This window comes from Microtus pennsylvanicus, chromosome 1 (assembly GCF_037038515.1).
Source record: "Microtus pennsylvanicus isolate mMicPen1 chromosome 1, mMicPen1.hap1, whole genome shotgun sequence".
NCBI lineage: Eukaryota > Metazoa > Chordata > Mammalia > Rodentia > Cricetidae > Microtus > Microtus pennsylvanicus.
Window position 1 is genome coordinate 125983633 of NC_134579.1, and position 22890 is coordinate 126006522.

Sequence of the window (22890 nt, forward strand, 5' to 3'; positions counted from 1 at the left end):
TTCCAGAAGTTGTACCTGGGCATGATGAGGGGCCTCAGAAACACGGACACGTTTAGGACTTGCTGTTCCTTCCGTTAGAAAAGCAATTGCTTGTGTTTATAAACGCACATCACTTTTGCCATTTTTGGTTCCTAGAATTGTCCTAGGGAGATGTTATTTTTGGTAAGGGGGTCTTCCTGCTTTGGCGTGTAACTGTGAGACTCCGGTTTAGAATCTTCTCTAGCATGGGAGAGGGAGTAGAATAGGAGGTGATGTTAGCGGAAGACCTACTAGGTGTCAGGCAAGGTGTGTGTGTGTTCACATGTGTATGTGTGTATGCACTTAAAAGGGCAGTCAGATGACAAACTTGGGTGTTGTTCCCAAATGGAATTTAAGAAAAAAAAGTCACACTTATTTATCATACATGTATACACCCATGCAGAGGTCAGAGGTCACTTTTCAGGCCTTAGCTCTCCTCGTCCACTGAACTTGCTTGAATCATCACGCTTAGTGGCAAGCACCCTTACTGGCTGAGCCTTCATGTTTGCCCCTCATCTTGTTTTCTGAGCTTTGGGCTCTTGATGGTCCAGAGCTCACAAATTCAGCTAGGCTGGCTGGCCAGTGAGCCCTCCCCCATCTCTGCCTGCCTCGCCATCTACCACCCCCAGGCCCAGTGCTGGGATGTGGGGTCGGGAATGGAACTAAAGTCCTCGTGTTTGTGTGACTGACACTTCACAGACTGAACCATCACCCTATACCAAGGTACATTTCTAGGTGCTGGCCTCCTTCTGTTTAGACAAAAGATCTGGTTGTAACTGGTCTCATTGCCAGGTCATTAGCGAAAACAGCCACAAGAGAACTTAGATGTTGCCTCTGCTGTCTCTCAATCATTTAGCAGAGACCAAGGCTTTGAATGAAAATGTCTCCATAACTTACTACACACTACAACTGGGAAAAAGAACCCAACGAAACAAACAAAAAGTATCTTAGGTCAAAGAGGATCAAGAAAATGAGTGAGGCAGGAGGATGGTTTATTTGTAAAACCCCCAGATGACTTAAAAAAAAAACAACCAAGTTTTTGGAAGAAACTATTCTGATTCAGACATAAAAAGGCAGCATCCTTTTTTGGGAACTTACCCCTTCCTCCACCTCGGGTGGACAAGACATTCTGTGTTCCCATTTTTGGGTGAGAAAGTGGCAGAAGTGGAAAGTCCAAGGCCAGGTTGGGCTTGGCCTGTCTCTGCCGAGGAAGTGGCACCACACAGTGACACCGGTTCTAGGGAGAGATCCAGCTCCTTCTCAGGGCCTTCACACCTCTTCTTGGCCCCCTACATACTGGACCTTTGAGCTGGAGAAACTTCTGGTAAAACTGGTCAGTTAGCAAACACAGTAGAGAAAACAAAAAGAGAGAAAACAAAAGCTGTGTCATGTGTTGGCAGACCCAAGCCACTTCTGCTAGGACAGCCCCAGAACTAGCCAAAACTTCACCTTTACCCCCTCAGCTAAGGACAGATGTTGACTCCATCTAGCTCTGGCCGGACCGGGGTTCACTGTGCTATGTGACAATTTGGATAAAGGCACTTCAAGTTCAGGATAGCTTCAGGTTTTCTGGTCCCTCAATGCCTGCCACGTGGATTCTGAATGTCGACCTGTGTGCCTGGCTACAAAAAAAATAAGTAGCAACCCAGGCAGGATTGGGGGTAGTGAAAAGGTCACCATGGAAGGCCCAGGCCCCTGGAAATTCCCTATTGCCCAGAAGAGGGGCCTCAGCTCTTCTACTTCCCTGAAAACTCAGGAGGCCCAGAGCTCTCAAGGAGGCGCTTCCTCTTGTACCCCTTGAGTTGGTACTAAGCCTGCAAGAGCTAGAACACCCAAAGCCCCCCCCCCCCCACACTGGACACACACCCTGAGGCCTTTCACCTGAGTACAAGCGAGCTGTGACCTTGAACCTAGAGTGCTTCATCAGCTGTGTCCCCAGGGACAGCTCTGCTCCAGGGCAAGACTCTTCACCCTGCTTCACCCTGCACACAGTAGCCAAGCAACTTTCTCCACTATTTCGGTTGCTCTTGGCATGGTTCACAGAGGGAGGTCTAGGGTGGGGCTAGTGGCTGGGGACACCCCCTGGGAGTAGCTCTGACCTCAATCAGGTTTTGGCAATCACCTGAAAGGACAGGTGGGGCTGCTCCAGGGTACTTCCTGGAAGGGCATGTTTGACAGTGTGCTATTGGAGACCTCCTGGCAGGGTCCCCTGAGTACTGGGCATCTGGACTATGCTTGGGGAGCTAAGGGTGAGGAGAAGAGGAAAGGGAGGAGGGAGAGGGAAAGGAGGAGGGAGAGGAAGTCCCTGGTGCCTGAGAGGCTGGGTCAGGAGCGCGTGGCCGCGGACGGTTGGGGGCGCGCCGGGCTGGGACGCGGAGCCGCGGAAGGGGCGGCGCGTCGGGGTCCGCGTCGGGGTCGCGCGTCGGGCGCGCCGTGGCCCCGTCGGGGCGGTGGGAGCTGCGGAGCCGCCATGGCGGACCTGGAGGCCGTGTTGGCCGACGTCAGCTACCTGATGGCTATGGAGAAGAGCAAGGCGGCGCCGGCTGCGCGCGCCAGCAAGAAGGTCGTCCTGCCGGAGCCCAGGTATGGCTCCGGCCCTCTCTGCCCTCTCCAGTCCCCTTCGGTCCTCTCCCGCCCTCTCTGGTCCCTTCCGTCCCCTCCTGTTCACTCCGGTCCTCTCCCGCCCTCGCCAGTGCCTCTAGTCCCCTCCCTTCTCCTCCACCCCTGTCCCGGGCTGGTTTCAGGGCCATCTGTGTGTCAGCACCCCTTCCCCTGCCCTCCACCCCCTACCCCCTGTAGCAGTAAGTAGACCTTGACATCTTCTTAGTTCTGTCAGCAGTGCCGTCACCTCAGCCACTTTCCTCAACTTGGACCCCTGGTGGTCTGCCCTTTCTGGAAAGGGTGACAGGAGAACTGCTTGAGTCTAGCCTGTCTTTCAAGACTGTAGTAGGTTCCCGCTGAATTGGCCCTGGCTCCTGAGTCCCTGCCAAGTTGCCCTTTTATCACCACTGATTGATTATTGATTTTACGGAGGTGTGATGGCTCCTTTGGGCTGTACTTGTCCCAGGGAGTTCCCACCAGTGTTCTACCTTCTTAGCTGAGCCCCCTGGCAGTTGCATAGTTGGTGTGGTCCCCCTGTGCACAACAAACAGCCCTTGGAGTTGACAGGAAAATTAGCTCGGACTTTATGGCAACCCTTGAACCATGCAATTCTGTAAGGATCTAAACCAAAGCTGCACCCCCCCCCCGCTTTGAAATGATTAAGCGTGACACACCCATGTAGCCCCAATGTTACCTTGATGTGAAGGAAAATATACATATTTATTCTTTCAATCATTTGAGGTACTGGGGAGGGGACCCAGGGTTTCACATGTGCTAGGTAAGCAGTTTACCACTGAGCAGCATGCACAGCCCCCAGAGAACCTTTCAGTGCTGAGCGATGGTCAGATTATTTTTTCCCAAGTGTGTTTGTGAGCCCCGTGATCCAGGGAGCATCAAATCCCTGTGCTGTGTTTGCTGGGAAGATTTGTACTGTACACACAGCTGCGCTGGCTGGGTATTTTTGGCTTGCCTTCCCTTCCAAGCCTTGGCCCCTTGCTGTTTTTGAAGGTGTGTTGCTCCCTGATAGTGCAAACCAGCCACGAGGGGAGACCTCAGTGGACAGTGAACCGTGGACAGTGGACTGTGGACAGCGCATCATCCCCTCTTGGAGTTTAACCTATTTGGAGCTCACTGGAAATGAGACTTGATTGACATCTCTAGTAAGTGGGAAGGGCAAGACCCAGGACTCCTCAAGCCAGACTCAAGCTTCAGTAGAAAACTCCCCTGTGGGGGACACAAAAAGGCTTCATTTCGTTCTCTCATCCCCTTCCTCTGCCCCACCCTGTGAGGGGCATGGAATCTTAAACATGAATGGTTTCTATATATAAAACCAATAAATCACAACTCATGGGGAGTTTTGCGGGGGAGGGGGACATATGAATCCTAAAATTAGGAAGGTCTGTCTGCTCGACTTTTCTTCTTGGTATCTGAACCCTAGCTGGGCTTCTGCTCTGCACTGTTGCTCTCGGACACACACTCCACTGCCCACTTCCCTGTACCACCACCTCCGTTTTTCTATGGCCCTTTTTTGGCTTTGGCGATAGATTCTTGCAAAGGAGAAGTGGTGTGGTTGAGTTCGCAAGCCCTGACATTCTAAGGTTGAGGGACGTCAACAGGAGAATTGAGTTAGGACAGAGTCCTTGGAGGACTGCGTTTCTGTCGCTCTTTTTCAGGTAGACTCTTGAATTAGGCCATCTGTTTCCTTCCAGGAATTGGTTGCCTGTTTGTCTCAGTGGCTTCAGCCCCTAAGTAACAACCACCCGGTGACAGTTCCTCCTGGTGCCTTGTGAGGGCTTGACTGCTGGAAGACATTTTTCAGAGTTGTGTTTACGTAATGAGGAGTGTGCATTTGAACTTGCCCATTGGTCTGTCACTATCGACTTCTTTATTTTCAACTAATTTTCTGGTTACCATCAGTATTCTTCGTGCTTCCTCGTCTCGGTACCTCTGCCTCTTCCTAGTTTTCAAGAGAACCAGACAGTATCGCGTTAATTATGACAAAACTGGTCTGCAGGGCCCAGCCTCCTTTGCCTGTTACAGAGAACCTCGGAAAATGGAACACTGAGCCCAGGGGAGAGTCTTCCTCCCCCAAGAAGGCAAGAGGCAAACATTTTGTTATGTTGACACGTTACTCAATTAGCGGGCCGATGGGTGTAAATCCTCCGAAGGCGACTATTTGTTCAAATCACATCTCTGCTTTAGTTCACCCAAACATTTGTTGAGCTAATGGAGCTGATAATGGGGCCTGCTGGAGGTGGTGGCTGTGACCCTTGCCGCCCTCCTAACCAGGGTGTTTATCTCTGTGTCCATTGTATGCTACGGTGACAAGAAATGTTCCAGTTAAATTAGGTCTCACTCACAGGCTGAGGCCAGAGAGGCAGGCTCTTAGTCATGCTGAGGCTAAGAGCTCTTCATATTGGGTCCATTTCTCTGCTAACCTTTTCCAAACAGACTGTTACTGAGTTGACTTGAAGTCACATGCGACTGAAGAAAGTTGAGTCATGAGTCTAGGTCCTCCTCTGAGAAACGCCTTCTGGCTACTGGATGTTGACAATGTTGGGTCCTCCTTAGGAAACCTCTCTTGTCAATCACTCATGCCAAATCCCTGGGAGAGGAGAGAACACAGCTAAGGCTGTGGGCATGCCGAGGTGGACATGCAGCTGTCGAAGGACAGCTGAAGCTGTGGGCATGCAGAGGTGGATGTGCAGCCATCGGAGGACAGCTGTGTGGTGTGCCGAGGTGGACATGCAGCTGTTGGAGGACAGCTGTGTGGTGTGCCGAGGTGGACGTGCAGCTGTTGGAGGACAGCTGTGTGGTGTGCCGAGGTGGACATGCAGCTGTCGGAGGACAGCTGTGTGGTGTGCCGAGCTGGACGTGCAGCCGTCGGAGGACAGCTGTGTGGTGTGCCGAGGTGGACGTGCAGCTGTTGGAGGACAGCTGTGTGGTGTGCCGAGGTGGACGTGCAGCTGTTGGAGGACAGCTGTGTGGTGTGCCGAGGTGGACGTGCAGCCGTCGGAGGACAGCTGTGTGGTGTGCCGAGGTGGATGTGCAGCCATCGGGGGACAGCCTCAGCTATCAGTCCACATTTCCCACCGTGTTTGAGCCACGTCTTGTTCACTGACCCACTTCTGGTCTTCTCCTGTCTCTATCTCCCATCTTGCTGTCCCTCTTTATGTGGGTCCTCAGTATCCAAACTCTGGTCTTCACACTCTTGATTTACTTCCTAAGCCATCCCCGGCCCTGTTCATTGTTTCTTATCCGAAGTGGGTAGCAGTTGTGGACCTGTTTCTCGGAAGCTGATATGGGGATGTGAAGACGCAGGGAGTAGTCCTGGGCAAGAGCTTTGCTTCTAAGAGTGGGTGCCTCACTGTTGTATTTAACCTTGAACAGGCATCATTTGGATTCTGAGGTTCTGTATTTGTGGAACGTATCATGCTTGTGAAGAGCCTTCTCATGACTCGTGAAGAGCTGTCCACACTTGGCAACACATAAGTGACACGTGCATTCTTGTTTCCTGTCTGTCAAACCTTGGCCAACGTGGAAAGGGTGTGGCTTTCTGCCCATTCACATTGCGATCACTTGAGAGAGCCCTCCCTGTCCAGCTTTTCCAATGTTCCCTTGGCTTCGTTCTGTGCCCACAGCCTAACCTGGGATGAGAACCGATAAGGGTGGGAAGTCACCATGTGGTGACTCTCTGCAAGGCTCCCATCCCCCACAAACCAACCAACCAACCTGCAGAACCTTCGGGAAGACAGCGTTTCATCTTCGATAGGAGTCATTCTAAGAGTTCGAAAGGCAACTTGTCCTTTCCACTATTATTTCATTCTTGGTCAAAGTTAATTTGTGCCAGCAACTTGGAGTGGCACTGGCTGCTCACAGCTGCTGGTTCTTGTACACAGATGCTCTGAAGCAATTAGTTTGGTGCCAGGGACCTGTCCAGCGGAACGCTGTAAAATGCTTGAAATTCAGAGTCCCGTGTGTCTCTTCGAGGTACAGGCAGTCCTTGCTTTGATGATGTGTTCTTAGCAACAGTCTTCTGAAGCGCTTGCCCAGAACTTGGCTTTGTCAAGCACCCATGAAGACAAGGATGTCAAGGTTGGAGGAGGCACAGCAGGCTGGCAGATGGATGGCAAAGGGGTGAAGTGAGATTGGAAGCAATAGGAGGCTTTTCTCCATGGGGCCCCCAACACCCAGACAAAGGAAAGGTGTCTGCTAGGTAATGGCATAGAAACTAACGTCACTGGCAATGTCTCCTGGGCCAGGTCTTGGCCTTGGCGCCATCAAGTGTTATTGAGGTAGCCACACCAGGTGCACACCATTTTCCTGTTTCACGCATGCTCAAGAATACCAGGGAAGGGATCCAGGATGCAGGATGCAGGATGCAGATCTGGGTTCCCCATTCTACCCACTGAGCAGTTTAGTCTCTCCTAGCTGAACAGAAGAGCCAATGCCCTCACCTTTTATTTTACAAGGAATGGATGAAACTCTGTTTTAATTTGGGGAAAAGTTACCTTAAGAGATCTTAATCACTGGTGTGGCTTCCAGATAGCAGGGCTGTCCTCAGGCTGTAAGAGAGCAGTGACCCCCGGGGCCTCTGACAAAGGTAATTGTGGTGAAGCATGAGGTCCGATGACACAGGAAAAAGTGTGCTGTGTGTCCTTGCTGGGGTGGTGAGGAGCTGTGGTCAACATTGCCTCATCTTCCAGACAGGTTTCCACTGGGGTGTCTACTCAGAAAAAGGAGGTGCTGATCCCCACTTCCATTTCTAGGAAAAGAAAATGTATTTAGCTTCATTCTTAATAAAACCACTATTTCAAAAACCCTTCTCTTATTAGAGAATAATAAGGTGAAGACGACCCCTGGGAAATGACTGAGCATGGTCGTCTCCTCATCACGGTATCTCTCTGCAGACACTGGCAATAGGGACAGAAGTGACAAACTCTTCCCTGGTTGATTTTGTTTCGGCTTGACACAGGCTGGAGTCGCTGGAGAGAGGGAGCCTGGAGAGAGGGAGCCTCAGCTGAGAAAATGCCTCCTTGAGATCAAGCTGTAGACAAGCCTGTAGGGCGTTTTCTTAATTAGTGTTTGATGGGGGAGGGCTTAGGCCACTGTGGGTGGGGCCATTCCTGGGCTGGTGGTTCTAAGCCAGCAGGTTGAGCAAGCCATGTGGGCAAGCTGGTAAGCAGCACCCTCCATGGCCTCTGCCTCAGCTCCTGCCTCCAGGCTCCTGCCCTGAGTTACTTTGGTAATGAACAATGATGTGCTTTTGGTCATGGTGTCCACCACAGTAACCCTAACCAAGAAACTGCATGTATGTGTGACCTAGAGCTCACTATGTAGGCCAGGTTGAGTTCAGACCTACAGAGCTACACCTGTCTCCACCTCCCAAGTGCTGGGATCACAGGTGTTCACCGCCATGCCTGGCTTTTCCACCTTATTTCCTGAGGCAGGGTCTCACTGTGAACCTGGGACTCATTGGTTCGGCTGGACTGGCTGGTCAGCAAACTGCAGAACCAGTCCTCCCCCTGTCTCTCTGCCTCCAGTCCACCTCTGGGCTGAGACATACACTATCATGCATGGCTTTTACATGGTGTTGGGAGTCCTACTGTGTGCAGGGCTGAGACATCTCTGCCTGGTTACCAGCACATTCCTGAGCCACTGGGTCAGGCGGAGCTGGTGCCCCCTTCTGCCTTTGCTGCTCTTCAGCCTCTCGTGTCTTCCTTCTTTCTATTCTCATCATTAGTGCAGAATTGGAATTTCCAGGCCTTCTGATTGCTCTGTGGGTCAGTCCTCTTGTCCTGCAAATGTCATTTCTAATTTTAGAACTCATCTTTTGGGTCCTCTGTGCTCTGGCCAAATCATGCACATATTTAAATACTTTCTATGTGTGGCTTTACAGGAGCAGAGTTCTGCCATCTGGGTACTTGGTAGTCGGTGAAGGCCTTCTGGGTACCTGGCAAAGGCCTTCTGGGTACCTGACAAAGGCCTTCTGGACACCTGGTGAAGGCCTTCTGGACACCTGGTAGCTGGCGAGGTCAGCATGGACTCCACCTTGGGTCCACGCACTTGTCTAACACTGCTCCATGCTTCCATGGTGTTAGGAGCAGGATGCATAGATCATATATGAGAGGAGGTGGCCAGGACCTCAATGCAGAGTGACCTGACAGCCCTCTGCCATCAGGGTTTCTCAGCTTCCTGTGCCCTCCCTCCTATATTGATGAATGTAGTAGGCTAGAAGGTTCTAGAAGAACCTTGGAAAGAGAGACTTGGAAAGTCTCCGATCATTGTATTCAGTTTCCCCACCACTCACGCACACTATCTGCTCATCTGACCTTAGAGTGCTCGAACAGAAACCCCTGTCCTAAGTATTTTTATTCATTTGTTAGTAGAGCATGGAATGGGGGAAGGCTCTTGAAGAACGCCAGACACAGGAAAAGGCAGACTTCTAGCATACTATCTGGTTGTTGGGATTGTGCACACACAGCACAGGGCACTGGTACACTTTCAAAAAGCATATGGCATGGCTAGGAGTGCGGGTCAGCTGGCATAAACATGTGACAGCAGAAGCATTTGCCCAGCATGCATGAAAACCCCAGGTCCACACCTGAAATCCCAGTAACTGGGAGGTGGAGGCAGGAGGGCCAGGAGTTCAAAGTCATCTTTTGCGGCATAGTGAGTTAGAGGCTAGCCTGGGCTACCTGTCTCAAAACTCAAAAGGAGGAGGACTAATGAAAAGAGGTGGGGGAGGGAGGAGCTCAAATTAGACAGTGGTAGCTGTGAAGCAGTGTTCTGGAGGCCCTGGTTCCAGGCTGCCTGGAGGAGATGGAGGCAGAGTCCTGGAGAATTGGGAGGCTGACTGATTGGGCCAGGGAAGAGCAGCTGGTGAGACCTAGAACCAGAAGTGGGTACAGGTCCCAGGTGTCTCCTCAGCTTTTCTGTGAGCTGTGTACTGTGGTCTTGTGTGTCTAGATCCCCCTTCATGGTGTTTCCCTCCCTCCTCTCTTCTTCCTGCACCCCTCTATTCCTCTGGTGAGATCTGGGGTCTTCACAGGCCTTCTGCTCTTGACTTTGTGCCTTCCTTCCCTAACATGAGCCAGGATTGATGGTATGATGCTCTAGGTGGCTCCGGGTCGTGAGCAGGTTTTGCCCGACTCTTTCTTAGGCACGAGAGATTGTGGGAACTCTCAGGGTCTCATTCTCGTGTTTAAAGGGCTCTCGGAGAGTGACCACAAGTCTCGGGCACCTTTGGAATGTCTGTTCTACAGTCTGAGCACTGGGTTCCTCATCCCTCTGTGGTTCTCCAAAACACAACCTTCCAAGCATGGCAACTGCCCAGCCTGCCTTGGCTTCTGTGGGAAGTTCTCTGGGCCTTTGTCATCTTGGGTGTAGTGAGGTGTGCACATCACTTTGTAATCTACCCAGGACAGGAGTGTCTCCGGTAAATGAGGATCTTAAAATTCACAAAGATGTCAAAAAAGACAGCTATAAAATCCCCATAACTACTTTAGGTATGGTATCTTGGATGTTGAACGTGTGGTCGGCTTACTTCTAAGTTCAGTTTTAGGAAGAGATTTTTGGCGCTGGGAATGCTTTAAAATCTGTGGCTTGAATTAGGACGTGGAGTGAGGGATGGGTTATACTCACATTCTGTCAGTTACCTTGGCAGCCAAGGGCTACTGAACACTCAGTGGGTGCCTTACAAGGTAGAAGGCTTGCCATTATTGATGGGGATGTTTAAGGAAGAAGGGGGCCCTGATTGTGCTGACAGCTGCCCTGCCTTGTGAGAACGGAAAGATGAGCATTTCAGGGATTCAGGAACACAAATCCCATTAGCCAGGGAGGGCTCTACTCTCTTAATCCTAGCAGCCAAGCTCCGCTGTCTGCAGAGCTGGGTGTGACCGGACCTCACAAGCTAGGCAAGCACTGGCTGTCTCCCTCCTCCCCAGCGTAGCATCCTGAATCATATTACCGAGCAACACACTCTGGGGTGTGCTGCTGTGTGAGTGCCAGCCAGGGTTAATGTTTCACGTAGACGAAATCTTCTCAAGAAGGGTTTCTGTAGTTTCCAGACACTTCATCCAGGGTTTCTGTATCCACATGGCTCTTGATAGGGATTTAAGTTAGAACAGGACTAAGAGTTGCGTGAATCAACCCTCATGTGGCTGCTAAATTCCAAAGGCTGCGTTTTAGCTTCAAAGACATCAAAGGCTGTGATATTCTGCCTACATCCTCTTCGTGAAGTATGGGAGTCTAGAGGGCCCTTGGTGGCAGAACTCTTGCCTAGCTTGTATGAGGCCTTGTGCAAAAGGGGAAGAAAGGAAGGAAGGAAGGAAGGAAGGAAGGAAGGAAGGAAGGAAGGAAAGAAAGAAGGAAGGCAAGCCTTCACATGTGAGCCTGAGGGACTCAGTGGTGAGTCACCCAGGCCCACCCAGCACTGACTCCCATGACAGCAAGCCGAGGCACTGCTCACCTGCCGTGTGGTCTCACTATCTCCTACTAAATTTGTGGTGTCACACATGAATGCATTGCACACGTGCGTGTTGCACACGCATGCATATGCAGGTGCACATGGAACTGCATGCGTGTGCATGTGGAGGCTGGAGGTCAACCGAAGGTTTTGTCCCTCAGAAGCCGTCCACCTTGGTTTGCTGAGACAAAGTCACCCACTGACCCTGAACTCACCCACAAGCTGGGCTGGCCACCGAGTGCCAGGGAGTCCCCCAGGTTTTGCTTCTCCAGTGCTGCACCAGAGCTCAAGTCCTCATGCTTGCTTGCAAGGCCAGCAGGCACGTCACTGACAGTCGTCTCCAGCTCTCTAGCACTTCTGAGCCATGCAGTCTTCTCAGCAGAGCATTAAGTGCAGACTAGGGCATGCCCTGGCTGGTGTCCTTGGTGCCGCCCACTGAACCCTCCTCAGTGGGGCAGGAAGGAGTTAGTGTTTGTGGAAAGAGTCCCAGCACTCTGTGGCACAGGTGGGGCACTGCCTCTCCCTCTCCACGCTGACAGATGCACCTCCAGGGTCTGATCAGTGGCTGGCTGGCTGGCTGGCTTAGATGCTTGTGAAAACAGATGCCCGCCCGTGATTCTGTGCTGTAGACTGATGGCTTATGCACAGAGCTGGGGCGGCTTCATTTGGCGGCTCTGCCTCATTGCTGTTTCAAGCTCCGTGCTTAGCTTGTGGCTCTCTCCCATCTGTCTGGGACAACACGCTTGATGGCAGAATCCACATAGGAAAAGGTGACGAGTCCTGCTGCTCCATAGGCCCTTTGCGTTCACTGCTGGTCCGTCATTTCAGCTGAATTTGAAGCTATTCTTTAGCTGTTGGCTGCTCTGGGTCAGGGCAGAGCCACAGCATTGGGTGACAATCAGGGATAGGTGGGTTTGACCAGATCCTGATTCAAGTCCAACAGCCATGGGAAGGCTGGTCCTGGAGTCAGAAGAGGGAGGCTGTGTATCTTCCGGAGTTACAGTTTCTTCTGGAATGGAGGGGGTGGGGTGGGGCAGGGAAGAGTGCAAAGATGAAGGAAGTGTGGGAGGCAAAGGAGCCCCAAATCCTGGTAGCTGCTAAGGATAGGATCTCCGTGTCCTATACTTGCTGTCTGAGAATGATGATGATGATGATCATGATAAATTATTATTATTATTTGAGACAGGATCTCATGTTGCACAGGCTGGCTTCAAACTCACTGTGTAGCCAAGGATGACTTGAATATCTGATATTCCGACTTCTTCCTCTAGAGTGCAGCTTACAGAATGCACCATCGTGCCCTGTTTGTTGGTGCTGGGGTGAAACCCAGCGCTTGGTGCATGCTGGGCAAGCAGCCTGGCGTGGGAATTCCTGTGTGATGGCGAGGTGTGAGGGTGCTAACTGTGTTCTTCTGAGGTGGAGGGCCTCCGTTGTCACACAGTGGACTGTGACAATGTCATATGAGTGCAGCCTTCTGCACTGACAACTTCCTGGTGCAAAGAGCTTTGCTGAGTCCCCTGAGAGCTAGAGTTGCCGCGCTGCTAAAGAAACCCAGTGGGAAGGTGGGGAGAGCCTGGCTGGTTCAGACAGGCCGCACTTCAAGCACACTGTCACCCCATCTTTTTACCAAGAGGCCCGCAAAATCCCTCTATTTTGAAATCATTTGTTACCTGTGAGCCAGCTCAGCAGGTAGCAGTGTTTGTGGCTCAGGCGGTGAACTGAGTTCTATCCCCAGGACCCACGTGGTGGGAGTAGAGAACCAGCTTCCACAGGCTGTCCTCCTGAGGGCCACATGCTCACTATGACATACACACATCCACCCCATACCCGCCACCACTTCACAGTGATTACTGCATTTCCAGATGTGTTGCTAAGACCAGTATGAGGAGAAACAAAGTCTTACTAGAGAGAATCTGGACAATTGAGAGCTACAGGGCTTCTAGAGGAGATGTGTCGGTGTGCAGATGTCGGTAAACTCCAGACAGCTTGTTCATTCCTGAAAACATGGGCTGGGACCTCATCAGTGGTAGAGAACATTTGTCCAACCCAGGACAAGCCTTCACTTCCATCCCCACCAGTGAAGAAAGTCGGTGAAGACCCTAAAGGAACTCATAAGTGGGTCCTCACTAACTCAGAAGAGGAAGGGGACAAGATAACCAGTAGGCTATTGAAAAAGTAAGACAAACCCAGGGAGTCTCATCCCAGTCCTTGGATTAGATTTATGAACTAATAACTCTGAGCTGTGGGGGAGGGGTGGGCTCCCAGTAACTATCACACAGACTCTAATCCCTCTACATTGTGTGCAAAGACGAGTTCCAGAGCATTTAATGAAGTTGTCGTGGAAGAGTTATATCAGAATGCGAGGGGACTTACGTCTGTGAGCAGGGGGAACACACGGGCTTTCCTGAGCGAACCCTGAGATATATATACTGTGACTGAGGAGGCGAGGGATCTGAAGTTCTCACGTGACCCAAGTTGCCATGCACCAGCGTAAAAGACCAAGTGCCCTTCGGAGAGGTGCACGGACCAGAGGTGTCCCGGACTGGGGGTTTAGCTTTTTAGATTTTGGAATATTTACAGGCACATACCGAGATAGGACACAAATCTAGTCAAAGAGGGAAGACTGTGTCATGCACACCTCCCACCCTTGGTCCTAAAGGGCATTTTGTTAGTGAGACCTTGTAATAAATAATACACAGACAACACTCTCAGATTCTGGAGTATTCTCAATTCTGAGTCTTCAGATCAGGGGTGCATTGGGTGACCGCCCTAGAATGGGGTGACTTAGCTTGTCACTTCTTTGCTGGGCAATACTCATTTAATGACATTTCTGCTGGACTCACACGGCTTCAGGGAGGAGGCGACCTGGCCAGTGCTGAGAGCACAGGCCTTTTCTGTCAGCGAGTTGGTTTGCTGGACAGTTTCTCCTCATAGACTCGGGAGGGAGGAGCTTCTTTCCAGCAGCCACACTGATCCTGATGCTGTGGAGGCAAGCAAGTCCCGCTGTGGATGCTGCTCCCTGGCTTCTGTTTTCCTGCATTTGAAGGGAAATTACTGGTCTTTTGTGCGCTTGTTTGCTGTGTTCTCCTGGCCTGGAAAAGCCAGCGTCTCCTGTCCCTGCTTCTCTCTTGGTCCTCATGGGGACCCCCTCAGCTGCAGTCCTGAACAGTATGGGTGTCTCCACGCCCCACTGTCCTAGCTACGTTCTCCATGCCTCCCCTAAATGAGGCCCTGCAGGGCAGTGAAGATCAAGTCTAGAGCCGACTTTGAGCAAATGAGTGAGTAGCAGCTGAGCGAACTCTCTCTTCATTGTTCCCCCGAGGAAGAACATGTATTTAGAAAGCAAGGCCTGTTGGTGCAGGCCTGTAATCCCAGCTGCCAGGGAGGCTGAGGCAGAGGATGAAAAGGTTGAAGGCCTGTGACTTTTACCTTGCCAGAGTAAGTTCAGAGTAGGCAACCGAGGAAAGAGTGCTGGGGATACAGCTCAGTGGGAGAGCACTCGGCTAGCATATACTAGGCTCTGGGTTCAGTCCCCACCCATCCCCTCAAAGAGAGCGAGAGAGCTTGCTAACCTATTGTGGTAGTATGGTCGATATCCAAAGTGCTGAACTTTAAGACAGTCGTGTGTAGGACAAGGTTCTTTATGCTCGTGACATCAGGAACTCCTGGATCCCTATGTATGCATAAAAACACAAACAAGCGATGTTATAGGACAGTGGTTCTCAACCTGTGGGTTGTGACCCCTTTGGGGGGTCCCATGGTCCTTTCACAGGGGTTGCCTAAAACTCTTGGAAAATGCAGCTATTTACATTATGATTCACAACAATAGCAAGATTATAGTTATGAAGTAGCATTGAAAATAATTTTATGGTTAGGGTCAGCACAACATGAGGAACTGTGTTAAGGGGACGCAGCATTCGGAAGGTTGAGCACCGCTGATCTGGGAAGTGACCTTATTTTAAACTGCAGATTTGGATACATTGGGCTCAATAGCTTTCCTTAAGCTGTGAGAATCATTTTAGTTTTCTTTTTCCAGACAGGGTTTCTCTGTGTAGCCCTAGTTATCCTGGAACTCGCTCTGTAGACCAGGTTGGCCGAGAACTCAGAGATTTGCCTGCCTCTACCTCCCAAGTGATGGGATTTAAAGACGTGCACCACTATGTCTGACTCAAGAATCATTTTCTCTAGACAATTCCGGGGCCCCTTACATGAGAAAAATACCAGGTGAGGAACCTAACCATTTCTTGGTGCCTAATGAGACAGGGGGCTGGAACCAGTGGGCTCAGGGCGAGGTGGTGGGGGTCAGAACCAGTGGGCTCAGGGCGAGGCGGTGGGGGTCAGAACCAGTGGGCTCAGGGCGAGGCGGTAGGGGTCAGAAGCCGTGGGCTCAGGGCGAGGCGGTAGGGGTCAGAACCACTGGGCTCAGGGCGAGGCGGTAGGGGTCAGAAGCCGTGGGCTCAGGGCGAGGTGGTGGGGGTCAGAACCACTGGGCTCAGGGCGAGGAGGTGGGGGTCAGACCCACTGGGCTCAGGGTGAGGCGGTTGTGGGTCAGAAGCCGTGGGCTCAGGGCAAGGCGGTGGGGGTCAGAACCACTGGGCTCAGGGCCAGGCTGTGGAGTCTTGGAAGGATATTTTCTGGAAGGCTTATTTTGTTTTGAAAAGTAACTTGTCAGCTCCACGTCAGTACAGGACGCCACACTGGCTGTCACACTGGCTGTCACACTGGATGTCACACTCAACCTCTTGCCTTGCTGGTGTCAGTTGTCTGAGAAACAGAGATAAAGGGAACCTGGGTACTCTGAGGGTTTGTTGAAGGTCTGTGCTGTTGGGCAGGGTATGGTTTAAGATCCTATTACATTAGAATCACCATGGAGGGTCCTAGGGTGTGTGTGTGTGTGTGTGTGCGTGTATGCAGAGTGGAATGTACACATTTGTGTGTGTATACACTCGTGGAGGTCAGAAGTCAATATCTCCCTTACCTGTTCTCCTCCTTTGTTTTTCCATTTTTCAGACAGTCTCTCCCTGGGCTCCCTGGTTAGGCCAGGCTGGGTGGCTACAGAGCACCAGGAATCCCGTCTCCTCTCCAGTGCTGGGATCACAGGTGTGTGCCCTGGTGCTTGACCTTTTACCTGAGTTCCAGGGAGCCAAACTCCGATCCTATGCTACATGGCTAGCACTTCATTCACCGAGCCATCTCCTCAGCTCCTGGCACCCCTAGTTATGAGGTCTTTTCATGATCCCAGATTTGGCAAGGATGAGAAGCCAGTGAACAACTAGCTCTGCTTCCCGTGGCTGCTCCATGTCCCTACCATCCGCAGTGCTTTTCCTGTTGGCTTCTGCCCCAGGCCAGATGCCAGCTAGGGAGCATCCCCAGCAGGAGCAGGGGAGGAGTAAGGGCAAGCCAACTTCCTTTAAGAAAGTGATTAGGGCTTGTTCCTTCTGGTAAGGTTTCCACTATTGAGAACTTGGTCATGTGACCACACTGATTGTTGAGGTGCATTGCCTATGGGCTGTCCGGGTTCTTCTCTGTTCAGATGGAGATGGAGAATGGTGAGAAACAGCCCCCTCAGCATCAAGGGTCCTGGATGCCAGAGGCTCACAGGCTGCACTTGGCCAGTCATGGATTTGCAGGTTTCAGATCTCAGTCTTCAGCTGCTCTTCCAAGCACTGTCCTGTCAGAGAGGTGTTTATTTGGGTGCCCATAGGGTAGGCTATGCAGAGATGCAGGGGGGCAGCACTAGACAAGGTGAGGTCCAGTGCTGCCACTTGGAACCCTGGATAATAAAATTTAAGTATGCTTACTATAGTGCAAAGAAGAGGATTGGGGAGTGGGTTCACAGTGCGAGCAAGAGGGCCAGTGTTTGTGTCTTCAACATCCATATGCCCAGTGGTTCCTGTGTATAATCCTGGCACAGGGGTCGGAGACGGGGGAAACCTGTGGCGTGCTGGCCAGCTGACCTCATGGAATCTGTGAGTTCCAGACTCAGGGAAAAACTCCATCTCAAAAAAGGTGGTGCATGCAGGGTGTGGGTATGCTGGTGAACATCTTCCATTGATTGGGAAGTCGAACCTGGCAGATATCTGTGAGTTCCAGGCCAGCCAGGGCCATATTGGGAGGCAATGTTGCAATAAATAAGCAAGTAAATAAAGAAATGGAATAATGAATGAAAAGGAAAAAAGAAAAACAATGGCACGTTGTGGAAGAAACTCATTGACCTCTTACTTCCCGTGTGCTGGACTACATCTGCATCACACCACACACACACACGCACACGCACACGCACACGCATGGCGTTGACTGTCTAGATCTTGTTGGAGTAGCACCAGGAGTAGCACACAGCTTCACTGGCATGTGGATGGATGTTCAGGGACAAATTACTATGGGTGCTGGATCGCTCAAGGCTGTGGGATTTATATGCAAGACTGAGTGCTGAGGAGCTGGGGGATGGAGGAGGCTGGGGAGGAACTGGGAGTGGAGGAGGCTGGGGAGAAGCTGGGGGGTGGAGGAGGCTGGGGAGAAGCTAGGGGATGGAGGAGGCTGGGAGGAGCTAGGGGTGGAGGATGCTGGGGAGAAGCTGGGGGATGGAGGAGGCTGGTGATGAGCTGGGGGGGTGGAGGAAGCTGAGGAGGAGCTGGGGATGGAGGAGGCTGGGGAGGAGCTGGGGGTGGAGGAGGCTGTGGAGGAGCTAGGGGGTGGAGGAGGCTGGGGAGGAGCTAGGGGGTTGAGGAGGCTGGGGAGGAGCTGGGGGGTGGAGGAGGCTGGGGAGGAGCTGGGGGGTTGAGGAGGCTGGGGAGGAGCTGGGGGGTTGAGGAGGCTGGGGAGGAGCTAGGGGGTTGAGGAGGCTGGGGAGGAGCTGGCCCCCATCTCCATAGTGAAACACTTACACAGCCTACTGTGCTGCCTGTGTGGTCCGGTGGCTTAAACAGCAAGGCAAAGTTTCCATGGCGACTTTGGCTGTTTGGTTCTGGGTTGTGTGCCTAATGAGTTGTTTGTGGAAAATCTCTAGCAACTGTACATTAGAAAACAAAACACCCAAGTCTTGCGGTTTCGTTTTGAGGGACTTGACGTTTGAAGCGACTGCCGAGCCATTTTTCTTAAAGAAGCTGCCCTGTGGTTTGTGATCCTGAGTGTGTGTGGTTTGCAGACCCTCGCACACACCAGCTGGCTTAGTCTCCCCACCTGCTTCCTGTGCAACTAGACTTTTTACAGGAATGTGATGCCTACTGGGTAAAATATTTATGCTCTAGATTGAAACAGCCAGGCCTCAGGTGGAGCTTGGTGGATTTTAACTGTGGAAGCTGTTCAGTCAGGTCAACTGCTGAGTCTTCTCCAACAGCCACAAGCTGGGGCTCTATCTCTCTTCCCTTGGCCTGAGGAGATCAGGTGGCTGGCTGGTCCTTCAATCAATTAATTGTGTGTGGGTGTGCATTGAAGTCAGAGGACCGCTTGCGGGAGTCACGTCTCTTTCACCATGTGCGTCCTGGGTATTGAGCCCAGGTTGTCAGTCTTGGCAACCAGCCCCTTTGTCCGCTGTGCCATCTTGCCAGCATTTCATGTGATTTCGTAGCAGAGGCGTTTAGTCATGGAGCTGTCTGGTCCATGTCCTCAACAGTGCTGCCGTCTCTCTACCCAGCTGCCGTGCAGTTTTAAGGAACCTACTGGACTCCAGTCAGAATCTGTTTTATATCCCGGCTTAGGCTGTCAAGGAAGCTGAAGGCCGGACTTGGGTCCTTTCACACTTTGTGTGGCGAAGCTGTCACAAGTGCGTAGAAGGAGAGAGCGGCGTGTGTGAGCACCACCTCGCCCAGCCGTCACTCTGCCCCCTCAGCCTGTTCTCTAGGGCACCTCCCTCCACCTCCCATTCCCCCTGGTTATTAAGCAGCACTCCCAGGCAGGTATGTTGTTCCACCCCAGCTCTTTCTGGAAGCATTCATGAGAGCAAGTAACTCTTTTCAGATACAAGTTGCTTCAGATGTTCAATCAAGCCACAGGTATCTCTCTCCCCTCTTCCCCCACTCTCTCTGACAAAGTCTCACTATGTAGCCCAGGCTGATGTCAAACTCATGATCCCCCTGCCTCAGCCCCTGAGTGCTAAGATTAGAAGCACCACACCTGGCAAGATTTTTTTTCCTAGTTTGTACTTACGTGGTACATTCTTTTTTGTCTTGCAGAACACTTGTCCCCACTTCTGCTGTTACCTTTTGATCATTTTTTTTTTTGTTGTTGTTCTAGAAGTCAGGTCCCTCGTGTTCTGTTGCTGTGATAAAGCACCATGACCAAGGCAAGGTCAGAAGGAAGGGTGTGCTTATGGTTGTTCTATGGATAGGAACCCATGACCGTTATGGAGGGTGCATGGCAGTGGTAGGCAGGAGTGGCGCTGGAGCAGCAGCTGAGAGCTCACATCTGACTCACAAACAGGAGGCAGAGAGCACACTGGGAATAGCCAAGGCTTCTGAAACCTCAGAGCCTGTCCCCAGTGGCACACCTCCTCCAACAAGGTCACACCTCCTAATCTTTCCCAAACAGTTCCATCAACTGGGGCCCAAGTATTCAAACATATGGGGTTCAGTTCCCAGCACCCACATGGCAGTTCACAGCTGCCTTGTAACTCCAGTCCCAGGACATATCCAAAGCCCATTTTTGGCCTCTTCTGGCACCAAGCACATGCATGGCTCACAGAGGGTTCAGTCAAGCAAAACACCCATATATATATAAACATTTTTTAAACTTAAAAAATAAAGGAGACATGACAGACACACAGTGAAATATAAGAAAACCCAATAAATTTGATTTCATCGAAATTAAACATGCAAGTGTGTGGATAATGACATTACTAGGTAATAACAGATGCATCTCCACACACCATCTTCAGCACCTGGGTCTGCCCTCTGCAGTCAAGGAACATGCACTGCTTTGAGGGGAGATTCAGAGTCTCTGTTCTTTAACTCAGTGTAATTACTTTAGGTTTTATCTATGCTGTTTAGTGCATAAATCAGTAGCTTGTTTCCCTCTGATCCTCTGTTTTGAGACCCTGCGTGGCTCTGGATAGCCCAGAACTCATTATGTAGAACAGGCTGGCCTCAAACTCTCAGATATCTACGCCTCTACCTAGCTCATCCCCTTTTATTGGCAAGTGATAGCCATTAGCGGACGTCCTTGTGGCAGTGTGTGTGCTTTCCAGCTTGGATCAGGCTGAGACGACCAGCCTGTCATGTGTCAGCTTGTATTTGGTTGTATGCATTCACATTTCTGGGGTTAGTGCCCAGAAGCAGAAGGTGGGTCTTACAGCAGTGTTGTTGAACTTCGGGGCACTACTGAGCCCTTTGCCGTGTCTGTTCCACACTCCCAGTAGTTATTCCGCATTTGCTGACATGGGGTTTGGTCTTTTCTCTGGCAGTGTGTGCTGGAGTTACACTGTGGTTTCAGTTCCTGTTTTCTGGTGACTCGTGATGCTGTGTCCCTCTTCACAAGCTTTTTCACCATCTGTAGATGGTCTACAGTGAAGTGTCTGTTCATTTGTATTTTTTCATTTATATTGGGTTGATTTTTGCTTTATTTTTTTTGGAGGGGGGGGGAAGACAGGGTCCCAGGTAACCCAGGCTGGCCCTCAACTTGTTATGTAGCTGAGGACGTCCTTGAACTTGTGATTCTCCTGCTTCCACCTCCAATGTGCTAGGGTTACAGGAGTTTACCAACACACACTCAGTGTTTTAGATTGCTGTTCTCTTTAAATTTCTTTTTAAGATTGATTTATTTTATGTGTACTCATGGTTGCCTCTGTGTGTGTGTGTGTGTGTGTGTGTGCACCGTGTACATGTTTGGCGCCCTCTGAGGTCAGAAGAGGGTGGTGGGTCCCCTGGAACTGAAGTTACAGACAGCGATGATGAGTCACCACGTGGGAACTTCGCCCTTCTACAAGAGCAACAGGTGCATTTAGCCGCTAGCTGTCTCCAGCCCTTGTTTTCATGTATGTTGGATTCAGGCCCCAGGCAGATGGCGATCTGCATTTGCAGTCGGTTCTCTCAGGCTGTGGCTTTTCCTTCACCCTCTTATTCTATGGCAAAAGGGAAGTTTTGATGCCAATGGCTCAGTTTTTCCCTTATGGTTCCCAGTTCTCTTTTCCCGTGTGCAGTGTGGAGGCCAGAGTCAATGCTGAGTGTCTGCCTAGCTCACTTTCCACTCTGTTTTGGTACGGGGTCTCACTGGCAGGTTCCAGGGGTCTGTCTCTGCTGCCCCCGGGGATTGGATTACAGATGAGTGTTGCCGGCCTGGTTGTTACATTTGCTTTGGGACTCCGGGTTGCGGTCCTCACTGGCGCAACATAGTTTATTGACTACCCTGCCAGCTGTAAGGCTGGTGGTCCACTCTCGTATCTGACATCTTTGTTTACTCCTCGGGGGGGGGGGGTAAAGGCTTTTTTGTGGTTTTCTTTGGGAAGTTCTGTGGTTCCGTATGAAAGTCTACGGTGTACCTCACTGAAGTCTACAGTGCACCTCACTGAGGTCTACGGTGCACCTCACTGAAGTCGTCTATGGTGCACCTCACTGAAGTCGTCTATGGTGCACCTCACAGAAGTCTACGACGCATTTCAAATTATTTTCTGTATGCTGCGTTGGAAGACCAGCCACTTTCTCCGAGCCCGAAATTAAGCATGAGAAATATTGAAGATACAAGCAGGAAATCAAGACATAAGCATAGAATAGGTTTCAATGAGAAAGGAAATTGGGCCTTTAAATGAAAGATGATTATACTGCTTTGAGAACTGCATGTAAGTGGATTGGGCTCTGAGACGCGGGCCACATTTTATAGGAGGCAGATTCAAAAGTCTCAGCATGGTAAATAAGGCAAGAATTGAGAGTCAGAATGGAACTAATGCTAGGCTGGTAAATGTGTGACTGTGGGAGTCTAGAATGTTCCTGAGACAGTCTCTAGAGGTGTCAGGATGGTGTGTGAGCCAACCATAACATGCGAGATTCTAGATCAAACGATTCCATAGTTCATCAAAGAAGAAAAGATCCTGTCTTCCAAAGGAAGCAAATCCACAAGCAGTTCGTGTCGAGTTGAGTTTGGTCCCTTTCCTCAGGCAGCAGTTGACACACTGAGAATTGAGGAACATGCGCTTGCCTAATTTTACTTTTAAATTACTTATTGTACCCTATTTGAAAAGTTCATCACTAGTAACCCACTCCAAAGAAGGACAGTAATGATGCTTCCTTTTCTTGAGCTGAGCGATACTGCTGTCTCTTCTCTCCCTGCACCCTGCAGGGTGGAATGCAGAGCCAGGAGCAATCCTCACATTTCCATAGTTTGAAGCACCATCATCGCGGTTCAGGGGAGAGAGCTCTGATAGGTGTTTTCACTATCAATGCTGAGCAAGGAGCCTCTGCAGGCAGAGAAGTTAAGGAAACACCATCCGCCACACCCCAGAGGAGCCCCGCTGCCTCTTAAGCCTGCACTTAGGAGCTAAAGCGAACCTTCTAGAATAAAACCCTGGTGGGACAGGTTGTAGCCTCAGACTAAGCAGTTTTGGTTTGGTTTGGTTTTGGCACCAGAAGCTCGATACATAGTAGAAAAATATTGAAAAGTCAAGATTAATCAAGTTGCAAATACTAACACCCTTCGAAGACATCAAGGGATTTCAAGATGGACTTTAAACTCTGAGGAACTATTTAAATAGCTGTCATGGTTTCTGTTGTAGTTGCTAAAGCAACTGAAGAGAGAAAGGTCTATTTTAGGTCCTAAGTCCAGGTTACGGCCGTCACTGAGGGTAGTCACGGCGGCAGGGAGTTGAAGCAGCCGCGTCC

General features: G+C 50.9%; 1 protein-coding gene across 2 annotated transcripts in view; it reads left to right on the forward strand.

Moving 5' to 3' along the window:
* The first annotated feature begins 2355 nt into the window (after nt 1-2355).
* Nucleotides 2356-22890, forward strand: part of Grk3 (G protein-coupled receptor kinase 3) — a 107949-nt gene continuing 87414 nt past the window's right edge. The window contains exon 1 of one of the 2 annotated variants that reach the window (XM_075983386.1): nt 2356-2601. In XM_075983386.1, coding sequence (XP_075839501.1) covers nt 2489-2601 — 113 coding nt within the window. In that variant the 5' untranslated portion in view covers nt 2356-2488. The remainder of the gene's footprint in view (nt 2602-22890) is intronic. The other variant, XM_075983394.1, reaches the window with a different exon arrangement.